This window comes from Mchenga conophoros, linkage group LG16 (genome assembly GCF_057382185.1).
Source record: "Mchenga conophoros isolate Kocher_MC1m ecotype Shallow Benthic linkage group LG16, M_conophoros_male_GT1.1, whole genome shotgun sequence".
Classification (NCBI taxonomy): Eukaryota; Metazoa; Chordata; class Actinopteri; order Cichliformes; family Cichlidae; genus Mchenga; species Mchenga conophoros.
In genome coordinates, this window is record NC_140541.1 from 26,341,628 (window position 1) to 26,362,002 (window position 20,375).

Sequence of the window (20,375 nt, forward strand, 5' to 3'; positions counted from 1 at the left end):
TGCTGTATATTTGATCTGCTCCTCTTTTGTGTCTTTGTGTAGCTCCCTTCTGTATGAACATGTACCTGGACATGGTCAACACCACAGGAGGAGCTATTGCCTGGGCCTTCCTCAAGCCAATGCTGATGGGACAAATCCTGTACACACCCGATACACCCAGCACACGAGCCATAATAGAGAAGGTATATAATATAAAAGAACAAATGCATCTAAAGTCAGCTCTTGTGCTCCATGCACACAACAATAGACTGACGGATTGAGTTTAGTGGGAACCTTGCTGACTGACAGTATTGTGCTGCTTTGCTGTTTAAACTAATTATGTACTCACCTGCCAGCAGCTGCGAGATCATGGCTGGCCCTGTGTATAGTCATCTCCACTTTCTTTTCTGATCCGTTGTCCTTGTTTTTCACTTCAAACATTTTAACTGGGGATTAGCGACTCCGTGACCTTCACGAAGTTTATGTTCTAATCCTTCAAAATCCCTCATCTGAGGCCTTTTTTTTAACTAGAGTTATTATCACTGCTATTTCTAGATATTTTTTTATTTAGTTGATTTTAATTTTTTAATATTCATTCACCCCCAGTTGCATGTAGCAAACAAGAAATATTTAAATTTGACAAGATACACACTTATTTGTAGGCATCGCCATCTCCAGCTGTAGTTCTGTTTTGAGCGAGTTTGACTTTGTTTTTTTGTACACTGCTACCTTCACAGCTTCATACACATAACCAACTATTTTACATGTTCTTGTCTGTCCTATCACTGCTCAGGCCAATGCCACCTTGCAAGATTTTGCAAATGCAAAGCAATATTCAGAAGACTGGATAAAATCCTCCAAGTACCTCGTTACGTCTGCGAACACACTCAAAAAGACTTTGCCAATGCTGGAGGTATGAAAACTCAAAAACGTCGTCCTTGTATCTGATTATTCTAGCTGGCTTGCTGTCATATGAAAATATAGAGATAAACTATGCAGTGGTCTTCAACGAGTTTCTGCAGCTGAATCTTGATTTCGTCTTTTCCACTCTCTCTACCTTCTGCAGAATTCCCTTGGCAATCCCTTTGTGAAGAACTTCATTCAGATGCAGACAGGCATCAATGTAGACAGAATGCAGGAGACACTCAGCAGCTTCTGTAAGTGAGCATTTGAAGGTCTTACTTTTGTAAGCTGCATATACCACGTTTACCTTTACATTCCCATCTCGCTTATTACTGGTAAAATATCCACACTTCCATAGAAGAGGTGAAAGATGAGACTTTACAGGAAGCATTCGATTTATTTCTGCGTGGATTTCTTAAGCTGTTTCTTCTTGAGTCACTCATTTTTTCCCAGGTGTGACATTCACATACATGTACACTTAATTTGATCACTTGTATTGTCAGACTGTGTCTTTTTGAGTTACCATATAATAAGGCAGAGCATTGCCTGGAAGAGGCAAATAGTTGCTTCTGTTGGCTGGCATAAAAATTTTATTAATGTTAGTGCATTGTTACAGCCAATGTGTTATAACCCACCACTTTGATAATTACATGGTACGAATAAATTATTCCACCTTTATTATCAAATGTACTCCACAATTACCACATTATTTCTGAGCTGCGATGTAAAGTGGTGCACTCTATTGCCATCAAAGATAAAACTGCACCTGGAGTTTTAATCCTGTCACTAAACTTCTAAATCTCATTCTTTTCAAAGCTAACATGACGCTGATGCTGGAGACGAACAAAGAGATAGTGGATCACATCAACACCTTATCCACCTTGATGGTTGACATCTCTTCCTGTATCAAGTTTGACCGATACCGTGGCTTTGACTCTGCCGACGAGCTCAACAGTGCAGCGCAGGAACTTGCCAAAAACCGTGATCTCTATGCAAGTGAGTAAAAATGAGTTGAATCTCTGTGTGAAAGGATGAGATCTACCAGACTATGTCACGTGTATCTAGGACCAGCAGTGGTTTCTAATCTGCTTGAGTGAAAGTTAATTTCAGTTGATCTAAAATTCCTTAACAGATGAAATTATGTGTATGAGAACACAACTGACCTAGAACAGTGTAATGCTGTAGAAAAGAACTGTGATATCACCTTAATAATAGGGGAAATTCCAATGAGTCACCCATTAGGCTCAGAATACCAAATGACTACAGCTCACTTTTACAGCCACTCAGGTTGTTATTGTGCCTTTCACGGCCTTTTCTCAAATAGTTTCTGGGTTAGACACTAGTGTTTTCTCTAAAGGCTGTTGATAATGTATTAAGATGAGATAGATACAAGGGATGTGACCCTGCAACTTTGTATTTAGGGTAATGAATTACGAAGTTAGTTGGGTAACCTAACAGTGAGGTTGTACAATCTGCCCTTCAGGTGTGATCTTCAAGCTTCCCAAAGATGCAGACTCATCCAGAAACAAGCGTGAGGCCACAACCTCTCTGCCTCCCGAAGTCAGCTACACTATCCGCATGCATATGGACAATGTAATGCGGACTGACAGAGCCCGGAACCCGTTTTTTGTCAAGGAGTCGTACATCTCAGCCAGAAACACAATGCGCTACAACCGGGGATTCATCTACCTACAGGAGAGCATTGACCGAGCTATCATTGAGACACAGACGGGACAGAAAGCCAAAGAGACAGCCGTGCAGCTGCAGCCATTCCCATATCCGTGCTATCACCGGGATGAGTGAGTTCCATAAATCATGCATTAATTTTCACATAAAATTTGGTAGATAGATATATGTATGTATCTAGTCCAAAGTTTTTTTGGCATCAATATGCCACATTTTGTCCAATAGATCATGCTCAAACCTAATATGTATGCTTGCACTTGCCTTCAAGTGTGACATAAGATACTCCTGATATCTCTTACAAGAAGAATGAGCAGGCCACAAACTCAGCTGGCTGCCTTGTGACCAGCTATAAGATGTAGTGATCGTTGCTTTTCCCTCATTCTGATTTATTACTCAGTTGCACAATTTCTGATATGATAGCTGTGAAATATGGATATTAAATCTGTACAATGGCAAGTACTAAAAGCCTGTCTATGAGGCTCCAGATATGACTGTCAATAAAATAAAAATACAGTAGAAAGGCATTTATTTGTGTAAATAATACAAGGATCGGAAGATTCCTGGCAGAATCTGCAAACTACCCCAGTGTTGCTCTTCCGCTATCTGTCAAGTCAGTGACTGAATGATAGGCGTTTTCTTCTGCTGCTGCTGACAATGATTGGACGTTTTCAAGGAATTTGATTGACAATTGCCATCTCTGTATTCCCCAGGTACCTGGAGGCCATCTCTTTTGTCTTCCCTATCATGCTGATGGTAGCCTGGGTGTTGTTTATTGCTGATTTCGTGAAGAAACTTGTGCATGAGAGAGAACTGAGGCTGCATGAGGTAATGTTGTTTTTTTCCCTGAAAGAAAAAAGTTTGCTTTTCTTTCCAAAAAGTAATTAGTCACCCACAGTCATTTGTAAATACAAATTATTTCTGGTAAACAGACAGCGTGATAAGTTAAAAAGAAAAACGTAATTTTATTGTCTTAGTCATGTAGTTCCTTATTTTGTTTTTTCACTTTCAAAAATTCCATTCCATATTTATTGACAGGCACCACTGGCAAAACAGGCACAGGATGTGTTTTGACAGTTTCATAAGTTTTTTTCTCTTCATGTTTTTCTCACAGTACATGAAAATGATGGGAGTCAACACACTCAGTCACTTCTTTGCCTGGTTCGTGGAGTGTTTTATCTACCTGCTGGTGACTATCATCATCATGACACTGGTGCTGAAGCACGGCAAAATCCTGCCCAACAGTAACGGTTTCCTCATTTTCCTGTACCTGTGTGACTATGGCTTGAGCATCTTAGCCTTCAGTTATCTTGTCAGCTCCTTCTTTGACAAAACCTACATCGCCGGCCTGAGTGGCAGCCTGCTTTACATCCTCTGCTTCTTCCCCTTCATCATCGTCACCGCACTGGAGGGCAGTCTAACGCTCATCCAGAAGAGTGCCTTGGTAAGGCTCCTGTGAACCTCATTTGTCATCATTAAAGAATATGAAACTCATTTGTATACCGTGTAATAATTTAAATACCAAGTAATGTAATTTGGTTTGGAAAGATAAATAATGTAGAAGAAGATATAGTGACAGTTAGTTTCATTTGAAAATGTTGTTTATTCTATCCATTTTAGAACACGTGTTTTTTTTGTTTTTACAAAATGAATGATTTTTTGTTTGGATTGTCTCAAAAAAGTCACCCCCAATATGGAGCTATCTGCATAAACAGACACACACACATATATATATGCATATATACGTGTGTGTGTGTATATATATTTTTGCTGCTCCTTTTTCTTGCTTGTCGTTTTGCATCCTGTCTGATTTCCCTCTGTCTTTTTGACAGGGATTGTTTTCCCCGACCTGTTTCAGTTACGCCAGTCAGTACATGTCTCGCTACGAGGCCCAAGGAGAAGGTACAAGCATGTAGACATCTGACTACCATCAAGATCTCTTTGATATGTGAGCTAAGTGAATCAGTGAAAGGCAGCATAAAACTTTCATTATGTTAACCTCTTTAGGAATTCAATGGAGCAACTCATACTCCTCGCCCATTGCTGGAGACACAGCCTCGTTCGGTTGGCTGTGCTGGCTGATGCTCTTCGACTCTATCCTCTACTTCACCATTGGGGCTTACATTCGCACAGTGTTTCCAGGTAAATTGGGGCACAAAAAAAACAAAAGAACAAATTTATTACATCTTTCACTCAGCTATTGATGCTGATGTCCTGTGGCCATTTTAGTACATCAGACATAGTTTGTCAAGCCGATCATTATTATTTATTTATGTTTTAGAGTTTTTGTTTGCTAGTCTTTTTTGTCAGGTCAGCTGATATACACACTAAAATACAAGTGTAGTCTGTCAATCATAAAAGTGATGAGAAAAGTGGAAGATTGTTGGGTTTTCTCTGAATCTATTATTGTACGATCTACCGTACAATATAAAGCGCCTTGAGGCGACTGTTGTTGTGATTTGGCGCTATACAAATAAAATTGAATTAAATTGAAGAGTGCATTCTTCTTCATGGCCAGCAGGGGGCTGGTTGCATAGACGTCTATGGGAAAACAGCTCTCTCCTCCCTTGATGCATGAGTTTGTGTTCTGGATTTAGCATGATGTTCATTTTGTAAATTGTGGCGTCCATCTGTTTCCTAGTGTTTGATAGGTTGCTTCTGTATGAGTTTCCCTGGCTTCCATAGTGGGATCCAAGCTTGCATGCTTGGTTTCAAAAAGATGGTGACAGCAAAAATTTTAAGCTCAAGCCTTAAAAAGATAGCACTGTGCAACCAATGGATAACAGTGGCTGTGTCCATCTTTTATATACATCCTATTCTTAAAGAAAGTAATAGAATTAGAATAACACAGGTTAGAATTCACTTATAGGCGAATGTGTAAGCGTTGCCTTAAAATATCAAGTGAAGTGTACACTAATCAGTTTCTAGTTGAAGAAAATGCAGGTTGGTTTAGTTTGGTTACTTTGTTTAGTAGTCCCAGCTGTAAATAGGTATGTAAATATAAATATATTGTGTATGTGAGATTTATTTGCAGTTATTTTACCCATTAGGAAAATATGGCATTCCTTCTCCGTGGTACTTCCCATTCAAACTCTCCTTCTGGGCTGACCTGTGCGGTGTTCGACCACAGAAGAATACGGCCAAAGGACTTCTCTTCACAAACATCATGCAGAATGACCAGCTTGCCTTCTCCAATGACAAGGGAAAAGGTGCGTCAAATTATAATGTGGCACACACAGGAACAAGGAATTCTTGTCTGCTGTTAGTTTAATTTACAGTTTGTCTTCTCTGTGTCTCTCACAGGAAAGAGCGCTCTTTCCACCAAGACTGGGGAATACTTCTCAGAGCTCCCAGTTGGCGTTGCTCTCCATGGTCTCACCAAGACCTATGGTGACCAAGTGGCTATTGAAAACCTTAATGTTTCTTTCTATGAGGGCCACGTCACCTCACTGCTCGGTCACAATGGAGCTGGAAAGACTACCACCATGTAAGTGGGGCAGTTTTTTTTCCTTTCCTTTTTAAATACCAGTATGCATTTGACCACCTTGTATACACCCTCCGTGGCAGCAAAATGATCCAATTTAAAATGAGATTTTGTGCATCCCTTTAATCATTCCAAGGCTCGGATGCTGACAGGGAGATTGTTTTGTCCAAATCTGGCACAGCAACTGTGGTAGCGATTCGCCTGACGGGTCTCATCAACTAGAGCACTTACATTTACATTTTAAATGCGACTCATTTTGCTGACGCTCTTATCAAGGGCAACATACAAGGAGTGCAGTGGCAGAATGAGATTTAACACCACTGAAAAAACCAAAAACCAAGAAGGGATTTTATGCCCTATGATATTTTTGAGAACAATAAGTCATCATTTAAGAAGAAACTGCCTGGGAGAAAATACGAAAACTAGCAGATAGGACAAAAGGAAAAGGCATTTTCAGCTTTTCAAGTGCCACCTAGTATATGAAAAGTCTTTTGAGCATGTTCTGTCATTTATAACTTGATCTGAGTAATAAAAATCGAATTTGTTTATTCATTATTGTGAATTTTGTTAACAAATGCATGTATTCTTTGTGTAGGTCTCTCCTTACTGGGCTTTTTGCCCCGTCTTCGGGAACCATAGAGGTTTACGGCAGAGACATGCAGACAAACATTGAGAACGTTCGCAGGGAGCTAGGAGTCTGCATGCAGTATGACGTCCTGTTTGATCACATGACCACCAAGGAGCACCTGCTGCTGTATGGACAGATCAAGGCCCCACACTGGTCAGACAGAGAACTGCATGAACAAGTCCGCACGTGAGTGACCAGAGCAGGAAGCTTGATATGCTCAGTGTATAAAAGGACGCTCTGTTTTAAGGATGATACCTTGGTGATATATTTTACCTGTTACAAGGATTCTCTTTGCAAGCTGTTTTATATGTACATCATTAAACTCCGTCCTTTGCTCAGTTAAAGGCATGGCCCTCAAATAAAAAGAAAATATGTGCAGAGGTTACGAGACTTTCATAAGAAATAATTGCCAGTGCTTCACACGAGTGAAAGGTTATACAGGGGTAATTTGAAAATCAGTAATGGCTATATAGTGTATTTCCAAGTCTGCAGTAAAAAAAAAAAAATTGCATCCCTGTTGTCGTTGAATTGCGCTCTTATTTTAGTGTTTTAGAGCTGTCAAATATACCATGTGCATCTGCAGGAAAACATGAGCAGAATACCATAAAACTCTGAGTTTTAAGTCGCTTCATGTGACTTTTTCTAGATGGTCTTATATGAGCAGAATAGTAGTGAATTTAAAGGCAAGAACAGTTTCTCTCTCCTGGTTTCAGGAAATCTGAAACCCCTGCTGAGTAACTGATAGAAGTGATTGAACTACAACCCACAAACTGGGTTGTAATGCATTGAAAAAAAAAAGTTAGCATGTGCTCCATCCTAAATGCTTTTCATCGACTTTGCTCCCAGGATCCTAGAGGACACGGGGATGTATGCTCACAGACACAAGCGGGTGGGCACCCTATCAGGCGGCATGAAGCGCAAGCTGTCAATCTCCATCGCCTTAATAGGGGGCTCTCGCGTGGTGGTTCTGGATGAACCCACTACAGGAGTCGATCCCTGCTCCAGGCGCAACATCTGGGACATTGTAATCCAGCACAAGAAAAGTAAGTCTGACAGGCACACTCAAACACTGAACGCTGAAATAACATCCCCATGAAGATTTTTTTATCACAGGAAATCTGAGACCTGCACATATGCAGTCTCGGTTGGCCAACTCTAACTTGACATGTCTGTATAAATCGCTGGTTTTTGTAGTTTTATTAATGCGCATCCTCATTTCTCCTTCCTGGATGGTGACAAACGGCAGGTGCAGTGAAAATATCTCACTTGTCTGAGTTACACTGACTCAGTTTGTTTTTGAATACAATTTAAGAACTGGTTGATTGCTTTTAAAGCCCTTTAATACCCACCTGTGTACCCTTAAATAACTCATATACTAAATTGTGTGTGTATATATATATATATATATATATATATATATATATATATATATATATATATATATATATATATATATATATATATCTATTTATTTATTTATTTATTTTTTTCTTTTCTTTTTTTTAAATCTGTTGTATTTGTCTATCCTAGTCTTTGAGGGAAACACCAGAAAGCCATACTGGTTTGAAGCACATTGTAGCTCTATTTTCTAACACAGTACGTATGTGTGTAGCTCATACCTTTTTAAAACTACCCTTAAAGTCCAATGTAAAATCTCTGTAGTACATAAAAAAATAATTGCACTGCATTTGTGCATTGTTAGTATTAAAAATGTACAGACAACCGAAAGTCTCACACTAGGGTTTTTCCTCTGAACACGCACCCTCCTATCTGTTTTCTAAGAAACACGGTGGGCAACAAGCTGTGAACCTGCAGGTTGCAGCTCACTGCAGGACTTTTCTCTGCTTTGTTTTGTGAATGGACTTTAGCGAAGCATAATTTTAATATAAATGAGGAGGTATTTTTAGGCTCTCTTAGCAGATGTTTCTGGAAAATATCATGTAATTGGCGTCATCTCAGACGTTTGGGAGATTTTAGTGCCAGAAAAATCTGTTTCAAAATAAATCTTCCACATCTCTTGCTGTTTCTGTGCCCGTTTCTATGATGTGTTTGCATGATAGAGCTTGCGTTTGGATTTGTCTTTGCAATATTTGCTTTTTAGCTTGTTTATTTGGAGTTGCTGAAGCCATAAAAGTAAGACAAAGCTTTACAGACTAGCTTAGTTGGTAAATATAATCTTACAGATTCTGTTTCGTAATTTTCACCTCCATTTTACATTTGTGTAAGATTTACCTGTTAAAGAAGAGTGTAATATTGCATGTGTAATTTTTTTTTTATATGTGTGCCCTCTCAGACCGCACAATCATCATGTCCACCCACCACCTGGACGAAGCAGAAGTGCTGAGTGACCGCATCGCCTTCCTGGAGAATGGAGGATTAAAATGCTGTGGATCTCCATTCTACTTGAAAGAAAAGCTAGGCCAAGGCTACAAACTTACCCTCACCAAAAAGGTAATCATTTAATCGCCCTGTCAGTCGAAGCAATAAAGACTCATGCTTACAGCAGCTTTTTTCCACAACATGAAATTTTAATGAAAATCTACTTCCACTTATTTATTTTTTAGTGAAATATGCTTTTCCAGCAGACAACTGGTTCTAAAAATGAGAGAACAGCAGCTTTCCTCTGATGCATTTTACTCAGAATGTTTCTTAGCAGAGTGGCATCTTGCAAAGTAAATGGTCATCACAGGCGTAACATTTCACCAAAAGCTTTTATGAAGGAGCTGGACTGCTTGTGTAAAACCAAACCCAGGGTTTTATCTTTTCCCAGATGACATGTTGCGATAGGTCAATTTGTATCAGATATATTAAAAAAGGGCCACATGAACTATGTTAAGACACACAGAAATGATGCCTTCTCATGGATAAATAACGATCTGATTTTGTATATTTTGATCAAACCTGATGTTTCTGTCAGTATTCTGTACCTTAAGAAAAGTGTCCTCTACGATGATAGTCAGCCATTTCAGCAATCTAAAGCAGAAACCATCAGACAGTGTGAGGAAAAAAAGGGATTTTTTCCAAGTTTATCTCAGCTTTGCTTAGTCATATCACTTGTAACTTATGTAAAAAAAACCCTGAAAAGCAGGAACAGTGTGTTATATGTTAGATAGTGTAGTGTAGGTAAGTAAGATTTCACTTTCCTAATCTTTTCTACTTGCAGGTGCAAAACACAGAAAATAAACAGATTGACAGCGCTGAAGTTAAAGCCTTTGTCCAAGCCCATGTACCTGAAGCACAACTGAAAGAAGCCCAGGGCAATGATTTGGTCTACTCACTGCCACCCTTCAACTCATCCAACGCCTCCTCATACCGCTCTCTGCTTACTGCACTGGACTCCAACCTGGATGCTCTACAGTTGGGGGGTTATGGTATCTCTGACACCACACTAGAGGAGGTAAGCTCTCACACTGATGCCGAGGTACATTTAAACTTAATCATACTAACATATCTGCCAGCATATCATAAACCCTAAAAAAAAATAGGGTTATCATATACAGATACTATATATGGTTTTTTATATATATTTGCAGGTGTTCCTCCAACTGACTCATGGACAGACAGAAGCTAAAGCTGAGGATGGCCTCCCATCTGTATCAGAGACGGTTTCCGACAATATATCCATCGACAGCTTGTCTTTAGACGACAGTGACAGCAGCACAAGCTTCAGCGACAGGATCAGTGAGTTCACTGTTTGTTTGTTTTTGTTGCTGTCATCTTCTTTTTGTAAAAAAAAAAAAGCCGCTAAACTGATACCTCTGACAAAAAACAACGAAACAAAAAAACACTGATAAAAAACAGTACATACTACAACGTCAAGACAAGGAAAATTAAATGACAGAAGTTTTATAGTCAAAAAAGTTCAATTCTGTTAATATTCAACAGTATCTTTAATCATACAGAAGAAAACAAGAGACTGAAAATACAAAGAGAATAGATGGTTGAACTTTATAATTAACATAACATTTATTCAGCATCACACACCTTTAGACCTCAGAGTTAACACTTGTCACTTCCAGCAGTCATGCATGTATTAAAGTGAAATAAGAGATTACTATAAAAGCTTTGGTTACACTTTAAATATAAACACCACCAGCTCCAACAAGACAAATTCTCACAAATTAACTGGATTGATTTCTTAAAGGTGGCCACATATGGAGCAATGCCTGTCAGAGTCTCTGCTTTTCAAAACATTGCGTTTTTACCCGAGCTCGTTATTTTAAATTTGACGTTTTCATAGACAACCTAAAATATTTTGCCAATACTCTGCTAAGCTTGTTCTACAACTTCTACAACTGGAGCAGTCTTCTTGATGGATTGTACTGTCATTTTTTGTGTCTGCATGGTAGCCTTTAGCTTTACTGTCTTTAAAAGACAACGAAGGCTTCATAAAAGTACTGAGATAGCAAGTGAATTTGCCCCAAAATCATTCTCTCCTCGCTCTGCTCTCCTTTTGTGTGTTTCAGACCTTACCAGTTCATCCACAGTGACCGGCATGGCTCTGGCCTGGCAGCAAATGTCAGCCATCCTGATCAAGAGATTCCACCACAGCCGCAGAGACTGGAAGGGCCTGATTTCCCAAATCCTGCTTCCTGTTCTGTTTGTAGTGTTTGCTATGAGCCTGGGGTCTATCAAAAGCGACGTGCAGCACTATCCTGAGCTACAGCTCAGCCCTGCGCTCTACAAGATCGGACCAAGCTACTCCTTCTTCAGGTCAGTACCTGCAGAAGTGAAAATACAGATAAACCATAAAAAGAGACAAAACAGAAGTTAATTAGGCAAATAAGTGTGCTTCTATGTAACATGTTTGAAATATTTGAGAATATCTCAGGAAGTTAGTTTTTGAGTTAGCAACAAATAAACACAGAAGAGTGAAAATTCTACTGGAAAAGAGGAAAGTAGTTTTATGATTTGCCAAAGTAGCAATATAAAACAAGCCCACACTTTTGGACATTGTATCTGGGGAACCATATAAATCACATAAGCCACAGGGCTACAGACAACTATCATCATAACAGATGTTGGTAATCACTTCCTGAACTGAATGGTTGATACACCACCTTACTCGACGGGTTCACTGGGGTCTGCATCATTTGCAGGAGGCATGCCACACTTGTTATAAAAGGATTTTGATTTGATTCTGTAGTTTGTTGAAGGGCATGTGGACCTTAAAATGCGAGAGCACAAGAGACTATGTGAGGGTAAGAGATGTTTGCGATGAAGACGGCTACAATGTGAGATCAAAGGAAGAGAGATTAGGAGTGTCAGGAGATTGCAAGATGTCTTCATCCTCCCGATCTGCTGTTGTTTGATCAAGGAGATATGTAGCAAGAGAGAAAATGCTGAGGTGCCAAACTGTATCAGAGACCGTATGGATGCTCCTCCCAGTCCTCTTTAGTTTGCTATACAAAAGGGATTGAAAATGATAATTAATTATTCATCTCAGAAACAGTGTTTTTTTCGCAGTGCAGAAGAAGGTTATAGGTAGTTTAGGGTCAGAGATGCTTCAGCGTTTCAACATTTTTGGAACTTTCCCGGAACACTGTGTTTTCTTAGTTTTTTCTAAGAGTGATGCAAATGTAATATGATTTTTATTTATGAGGCTACTTGTGTGCGTTTTAAGGCAAGGAATGGTAAATAAAACAAATCTACTTAAATTTAAAGTGACAAGTCAAATGTCCTCATTCTTTCTCTAGTTGCTCAGAGAAGCCATTCTAATGGTTACATTAGTAACCATTAGTTAAATGCTGTTGATCCTTAGCCCTCAAATCATCACATAAATTAGGTAAAATCTGGCTGGCTGGCTATCAGTTTTAGCAGTCTGCTTAGTGGATGCTCATGAAATAAACCTTTGTGTCTGTTATATCCTCTTATTGTAACATATCTGGCGTTCCCGAGTCAAGGCTAACACTTTTCTGATTCTACAGCAACCAGAATCCCAACTCACAGCGTCTGGCAGACACCATGATGTCATTCCCTGGGATGGACACCACCTGTCTTGACAAGCCTGATAACCTGTAAGTAATTATACTACTAATGACATCTTTTTTGTTTGTTTTTATCAGTGACATGCTGATTCCTGTACTTGCTTTCTCTATGTATTTAAGCCTTTGTCAAATGTACAGCGTTTTTATATTTCACTTCATCCAAGTCTCTTTCCATCTTTATTTTACAAGGCTTTCCTCTCTGCAATTCCTGTCGCTGTCTCTGGTCTCTCTCCTGTCCCTCCACTCTTAATTTCTCTGCTGCTCTGCTCAGTGCATGTGGCTGAAAGCCTGCAGCAGGACTCTGCGATGTGAGAGCATCATCTGTATTCCGTAAACACCCCGTGTTTATAGGGAAGATTTTCCCCTTGCAGGCACTCAAATCAATGTTGGCACTCATGAACCAGACCTCAGAGGCATTTTAAAATTCTCAGGAAAATAAAAAAAGAGAGTGAGAGAAAGAGAAGGGACAGAGAGAGCGAGAGAGAGAGAGACCCTGTCATGGAAAAAGAGGCTGCATGTCTGCTCATCATGTCCAGTAATTACAGCAGGACAATGACTGATTACTGTATTTACTTTTTTTTTTTACATACCGGTATATAGAAAATATATTGCATCATCCTCTGATTATGATCATTGTTACTTGTGTGTGTTAGAAATCTAAAGTAACAGGTGTGTATGCAAATAATATTGCTGCAACCTGTTTTTGATCTGCACAGAGCGTCCCTGAAAGCATTTGGCAGAGAGCAAAATGCGTGGGAGTTGAACATCAGCCCACACAAACAGAAATTTCACACAATATGATATTACAGCACACATTAACAGCTTTGAAAACTGTTATCAAAGGAAAGATTTAGATCCTGATCTCACAAAAATCATGTAAGCCTACAGCTACTTCATAAACGGTTTTAGATTTTACAGTTTTCTTTCTTTTAGCGGGCCATCATATCTCCTCACTTTCAAAATATTTTCTGGGGTGTGTCTAGGGAGAGTGTTGTGGTATGTACCGCTCACTGCAAACTCACTTCGTTTCACTTGGTGAAACTTTTTCTTCTTTTTCAGTGACTGCACAAGAAACACAAACAAGTGGAGCTCCAGTGGAAACACCACGAAAGGATTCAACATCTGCAAATGCACTCGGAAAGAACAGGTGAGACTAGGTCACCGAGAACAGTGCGATTGAGTGATTCTCTGTGTTCTCACTTGTGTGTTTGTGTGTGTGTGTGTCAGCACATAAACGTGTTTCCTGTGCTCATGTTTTTTTGAAAAAGGGAAGATATTTATTTATCTTTTCTTTGCACTGCAGATTTGTGACAAAGACAACTACCAGCCCCCCCATACGGAGATCCCTTCATCTCAGATTGTTTATGATCTGAATGGCATCAATGTGGAGAACTACCTAGTGGCTACAGCCAATGACTTCATAAGGAACAGGTGAATGGAGCCAATATATCCATGTGGTTAATGAAGCCACAGTGAGACTTTTATACATGCCTCACTGATAATTTACTGTACCCTGTGTTGCAGTCAAAGTATTCTCTGATTAAATGAGCCGAATTAAGCAATGTCCAAGTACATTCAAATTTCAGCATACTGTGGCATATTGCTCAGAATTTTAAATCATATTTCATAACATTACATCATTAAAATGAGCTACGATAGTTAGGAATCGTTTGCAAATCTTTTCGTTCATTTCATTTTTTTTATTAATTCAGAGGAGACGATTGACCTAAATGAAATTCCAGAATTCTGCAAGCAGTCTCTGAAATAAAGTTTGTTAGTCATCTGGGAGGCTTTAAATGGTCTTCACAGTATTCAGTTGCATGGAATGACTGGTGTTTTACCAAAGAAAGATGTGCAGAAATCTAATTAATTATGAAAACTAGTTAGTAAGTGCCTAAAAGTATAGTTTTCCTGATTTCTCAGCTTGACACAAATTGGTTTCTAGCACCTTGTTGATAATGGTAATCATACTTATAATTTGGGCTTGGGTGCTTTTACCCTGAAATGGTTCTCTCATCTGCATATGTTGAAAATTTACTCTTGATTAAAAGCAAAACAACCAAGTGAAAATCACAGTGCGTTACATCGAGTTTCTCAGTATCAAGCAAAGCTCCTTGTTTTAGTCAATGTTTTGTTTTTCCAGGTACGGTGGTTTTGCTTTTGGCATGCCACTCCCAGCGGACTTAAAAATGGACATCACAACAGTGCCCAAAAACCGTACGCTGTCTAAGGTAACGTTCTCCCACTGCTTCCCTGCCCCTTTTCTTATTATCAGATTAATTGCCGTACTGATTAGTTGTCAAGAGTTAAAACCTGATGTCTTAACCAAACGTGTTTACTCAGTGCATGGAAATGGAGCTGAATTGTTACACCATCATTTTCATCATAAATATGCTTTACTGCAGGAATTGTGCCAGCGTAGATGAAGACGTCTGCCTTCTTTGTGTTATTAAAGTGTTTTTGTTGTTTTAATATATAGTATACCTACATTTCCTGATCTCTAGTGTTGTGAATGTTGTTCGTTTTTATGCATGTCTGTGTTTTTGCTTGTGTAGGTCTGGTTCAACCCTGAGGGTCACCACACAATGCCAGCATACTTAAACAGCCTCAACAACTTCATCCTACGCTCCAATCTGCCAGCAGACAAGGATCCACGCAAATATGGTAAGCTAGAATTGGTGAAGAAAAAAAAGTAAAAGTCTTAGTACACATGTTTGAGATGTCACTTCAACTGATGGGGGATTCTGTACAAAGAAATGCATTAATAACAAACATCAGTTTTATCTAACTTTTGGAATACTGAAATGGATTTTGGCCACAGCTTACTCTTATTTGTAATGTGATTAAAGTGAGTTTTAGAAAATGTACCATATATGTATGTTATGTTATGTTATGCCTTCAGGCACAAAACACTGGTTATTGCAAAGATAGGGTAAGGCAGAGATTGAAAAAGACATGACTGCACAGGAGAGAGGCACATCAGTATTAGAAAGCTGCCCCTCACTGATAGCCCGGTGCATTTTGTATACTAAACATACAGTAAAGAAAGCTGTAAACAGTGTGTTTACTCATGGTTCATTTCACTGGATTAAAGCCAGGGGGTGCTGTGTGTCCTTACGCTCACATCACTATGCATGGTGAATACCGATGAGTGCCACTCACTGGGGAGATCTGCTAAAGAGAAACGAGGCTGGCCCACGTTTTCAGTACTGTTTCAGCTTCTGAGTATTATCCTGACCATCTGCCTGCAGGCAGGAGTACACAGTCATGCACTCATACACAAATGCATATATAGAATTGTTCATAAAAACATGTATGAATAGCAGAACGGGCACACACACACATTTATTCCCCAGTGGATGATAAAAGTGCTTGAGGGTAAAGTGTAACCATTTAAATGTTACCTGCAAACTCAAAGCGGTGGCAGGGGTTGTCCGGGGTGGAGATCCAGGGAGATTGCTTTTCAAGGTGACTGCTTTATCTGTTAAAAATTATATCCTAGCCTTTGCATTGTGTACTACAGTTTAATTTTGGGGTTGGGCCCCATTGGATGTTTGCATCAAACCAATTTTTCAACTCACTCTTGCAGGATTTCTGACTACAATTACCCACTGGTGCATTTGTACAAAAACACTACTGTCCAGATTATAAACTCAGATTACTCTTACCTGCAACTGTGTTGTTTATTTCAAGTTTTTCCTCACCCATCCCCCAGAAATCCTTGATTTTCTCACCTGCCTAATAGTCCACCTTTAGAAGATTTGATTTGAAAACACATGCTCAGCTTGAGTCTCTTAGAACTAAACATAGTATAGATAATCAATTTCTTTAGTTTAGCCGGTTGAACTACACGTCAAACATGAACAGTTGCTTTTTAGGTTTTGGGACTTCTTTTAGAAAAGAAATGGCACAAATTCAAAGGCTCAGGTTCTCTAAAATGGGGGTATTTGCCCATTTTCAAACCACTATGACAACATAAATAATATCTCTGCATATAAATATACTTATTAGTAAAACTCTTCCTAATTATCATTGCAAATGCACAAACCAGGTATGGGAACATTTGAATTCAGTGCAGTCGTCTTGTAGTATCAGTAATTACAGATGTTTTAGGCAGCGGTACTAATCAATTTCATCAAAGTTGTCTTGAGTAATGCTAATCCCGCAGCCTGCTTTGGGGCTTCTGTGCTGTAGGTGAACTCACAGTCCTATTTCAGGAAATGCAAAATATGTAGGGCTACAGTTCATGTCTCTGAGCATCTCAAAGACCCAGAAAAATGATAAAGAAAATTCAATTTCCTTTGTGCGCACTGGCAAATGAAACCATCTTCCGCTATATTTTTCAATTGACTGTGTCCTAGGCTAAGAGAATATCATTGCTCATTTGCTTCCTGTGCTGAAAAATAGCTTGCATGCTGTTGTTTTTCTTTTGCTAACACAGTACTCTGTTTCTTTCTGTTACAGCCATTTCAGTTTACAGCCAACCCTATTTTGGACGGGCGGATGATGAAGATATAGTGTAAGGGTCATGCTTAAAATTCTTCTGCAGAATTGACTGCTAGTGCATTACTAGACAAATAATCTTAGAAAAATAGATCTGTATTTGCATCTTAATCTGTGAAAATGTTCCCTAATTAATCATGTGTTTATGTGTTTGGGGGGTTTTTTGTTTTGTTTTTTTTTACATCTAATTCAAGATGGATTCAGGGCAAAGATGTACATGACAAAATTATTTATACATATTTGATTTTCTAAATTGATTTCCTTAAGCTTACAGTATTGATCAGAGTCCCAATTTAATGAATGTTTTGGAATGAATATTTCGGTAAAGGTGGAAAAGAGATTTAGTTTAAATGGATGTGTGCACATGTTCCAGAGGAGCAAATCAAATACATCATTTTGAGAGTGGATTGGACTGACCTTGTGTTCTCTCTAGAGCCTTATTACTACTAAGCATCTTACTGGCAATTTTAGAGTTATTGGTCAGTTTTTCCACATATGTCACATTTATGTTCAGTGTCTGTGTAAAACTTTAATAGGTGTAGTCTGCTGAGATGCTGTAGCAGCTGAATGGGTGATATTAGGCTTCCTTACTAGATGTATTGATTTGCCCTGAGCTGTGTTAAAGATACAGCAGACTTATTACTCTAAATGTCTTGATTCTCACAATATAGTAGCTTTGCCCATGAGAGAAAATCTAAGGCTATGCTGGCTGTCTTGATAACAAGCCTGCTCTGTAGCTGTCGCTCCTGACTATCCTCTGTAGTTAGTGCTGCCCTGAAACGCCCACCACATGTCCCTTTCTGTTGTTCTCACTCCTTCTCACTCAGACACTCTGCCAGCTTCATCTTCATCCTCTTTTCAGCTTCGTGCAGTTCATTGTGTTTAGTTTGAGGTGTTGTGCCCCAGCCAGAGGGGAGTGGTAAAAGTAGTTCAGTTGCGTGCAGGGTAGGCGAGAGAGCACTGGAGACGAACAGGTACTGGCTTGGCATCAAGAAAGTTTAAATGAACACGCTGAGTAGAAGACGAACTGAGGGGATCAAAGCTTCAACTGGATTTCTGGGGTCTAATCTGGACAATAGGCTCTGCAGTCTCACAGAAACACCCTTGGCATGCTGACTGTACAGTGTGAAGTTGTTCTCTGCGTGAAGTGATCTGTTTCTCTTGCTGTTATCTTGTCAAAGATGATTCGCAAGCATCTCTTTTTCTTTCACAAAGCTGTTTGTTATTAATGGGATTCCATTCATTGTGAGATTCCTCAGTAGTTCAAATGAGTCACGTCCCAGTAGGGAATAATATGATAATTCTGGTTAAAATGAGCTAGTATTTTCAGAAAATACATACACCTGGTTGAACGCCAGTTTATATTCACTCTTCTGCACCGTTTGTTGTTGCTATTGTAGTAGTTTTAATTCAAAAGAACAGAACAAAAAAATAAAAACACAACACAATAAATACATGGCCCAGTAACATGATAAGTGCATTATTCATGATAACTCAATGGTTAATGGTATTTAATCACATCACCTGGATGATCTTTTCTTCACAGTGTCCAGGGAGTGCTTCACATCCTTGTGGCTCTGTGCGTGCTCACAGGCTTCTCAATTACAACAGCCAGTTTTGCCCTCTATGAAGTCACTGAGCACCAAAAAGGGTCCAAGAGGCTTCAGCACATTGCTGGCATCAGCGAGTCCTTCTACTGGATTGTAAACTTCATCTATGACATGGTAACGTCGTATTTCTTTAATTGGTTACAATATTGAAAACCATGTGTTCAACTTAATTTCATCCATATATCTTTTTCAAAAGTTATTAAACGAAGTGACTTTCTGTTGCTGCATTGTGCCCCACCTTTTTCCATAGGTCATCTATTTGGTCCCCGTAGCTGCGACCGTTGTTGTGATTGCTGCCTTCCAGATTCCAGCATTTACAGAACGCCAAAATTTGGGTGCCGTCACTCTCCTCCTGGTGCTCTTTGGGTCAGTAACTTTGAAAAAAAGTAGATTCACTAATTGTAGTCACATTGTAGTTGTACTGGAGTGTATATTGTTGACAAAAATGTATTTGATAATGAACCAGTCCTTCGTGTGGCTGAAAATTTTGAAGGACAATCTTTTAGAGATTGTTCTCTCTACAGTAGCTATACTACTTGATTGTTTTCCATTATGAAAGCAAACATTTATTTTATTTTAACTTAATTTGGGTATCATTCTGTCATATAATATTTTAATACTTACTAATGGCTAAAGTCAGAGCACATGATAGTGTCACAAAATATGGATGCAACACAATAGCAAAGTAGCAGTTAGACAAGCAGTCAGATTGAAAGGTTTAGTGCAGGTAATATTTGCTACCACTTCATAAAGAGGGAAATTAAAGAGACTTCTAATGGCCTAAATGTTCACTTGGATAATGGTCTGTACTGTAATGACTGCTTATGCCACTTTTAGTTGCAATATACAGTATTGTGCAGGAAAAAATGCTGTAAACAAAGAAGGCTTTCAAAAATGGAAGTTTAATAATCTTTTATTTTCATCAATCAACAAAATGCAGTGAATGGACAAGAGAAATCTAAGTCAAATCTATATCTGGTGTGACCACCCTTTGCCTTCAAAATAGCATCAATTCTTCTAGGTACACTTGCACACAGTTTTTGAAGGATCTCGGCTGGTTGGTTGTTCCAAACATCTTGGGGAACTAAACAGAGATCTTCTGTGGATGTAGGCGTCCTCACATCTTTCTGTATCTTCATGTACTCCCAGACATATTTGATGATGTTGAGATCAGAGCACTGCGGGGACCATACCATCACTTCCAGTACTTCTTGTTCTTCTTTGTGCTGAAGATAGTTCTTAATGATTTCTAAATGGGGTCATCGTCCTGCTGCAGGATACATTTGTGGCCAGTAAACAATCATTTATATTTCTGAAAACATTCTTTGTTTCCAGCATTTTTTCACACCTGCCTAAAACTTTTGCACAGTACTGTAACTATTTTTACTTACCTCTGAGTTTATTTTCAACCTGAACCACACTGAATGATGGACATGTTTATAAAAAATGTTTTAAGGGAACCGCATCAAATCTGTCATAGAGATGGTGAATGTGTTGTTCTGGCTGTTGCCCTGCTGAGACAACAGCAGGAAGTGTGTGAAGTTTCCAGAAGCATCTGCACTGCTCTAAACCAAACCTATTCATTGAATGGTGCTTTA

General features: G+C 39.1%; 1 protein-coding gene across 1 annotated transcript in view; it reads left to right on the forward strand.

The window, feature by feature from the left end:
* Positions 1-20,375, forward strand: part of abca12 (ATP-binding cassette, sub-family A (ABC1), member 12) — a 59,333-nt gene that overhangs the window by 26,263 nt on the left and 12,695 nt on the right. Inside the window, exons 36-60 of the mRNA XM_085248865.1 lie at positions 43-182; positions 773-892; positions 1,046-1,136; positions 1,699-1,878; positions 2,366-2,681; positions 3,279-3,393; positions 3,680-4,009; positions 4,398-4,467; positions 4,573-4,707; positions 5,616-5,774; positions 5,869-6,052; positions 6,645-6,863; positions 7,524-7,720; positions 8,971-9,128; positions 9,841-10,074; positions 10,211-10,358; positions 11,144-11,390; positions 12,605-12,694; positions 13,724-13,811; positions 13,968-14,095; positions 14,808-14,895; positions 15,220-15,328; positions 17,129-17,183; positions 18,714-18,891; positions 19,028-19,143. Coding sequence (XP_085104991.1) covers positions 43-182; positions 773-892; positions 1,046-1,136; positions 1,699-1,878; positions 2,366-2,681; positions 3,279-3,393; positions 3,680-4,009; positions 4,398-4,467; positions 4,573-4,707; positions 5,616-5,774; positions 5,869-6,052; positions 6,645-6,863; positions 7,524-7,720; positions 8,971-9,128; positions 9,841-10,074; positions 10,211-10,358; positions 11,144-11,390; positions 12,605-12,694; positions 13,724-13,811; positions 13,968-14,095; positions 14,808-14,895; positions 15,220-15,328; positions 17,129-17,183; positions 18,714-18,891; positions 19,028-19,143 — 3,895 coding nt within the window. The remainder of the gene's footprint in view (positions 1-42; positions 183-772; positions 893-1,045; positions 1,137-1,698; positions 1,879-2,365; positions 2,682-3,278; positions 3,394-3,679; positions 4,010-4,397; positions 4,468-4,572; positions 4,708-5,615; positions 5,775-5,868; positions 6,053-6,644; positions 6,864-7,523; positions 7,721-8,970; positions 9,129-9,840; positions 10,075-10,210; positions 10,359-11,143; positions 11,391-12,604; positions 12,695-13,723; positions 13,812-13,967; positions 14,096-14,807; positions 14,896-15,219; positions 15,329-17,128; positions 17,184-18,713; positions 18,892-19,027; positions 19,144-20,375) is intronic.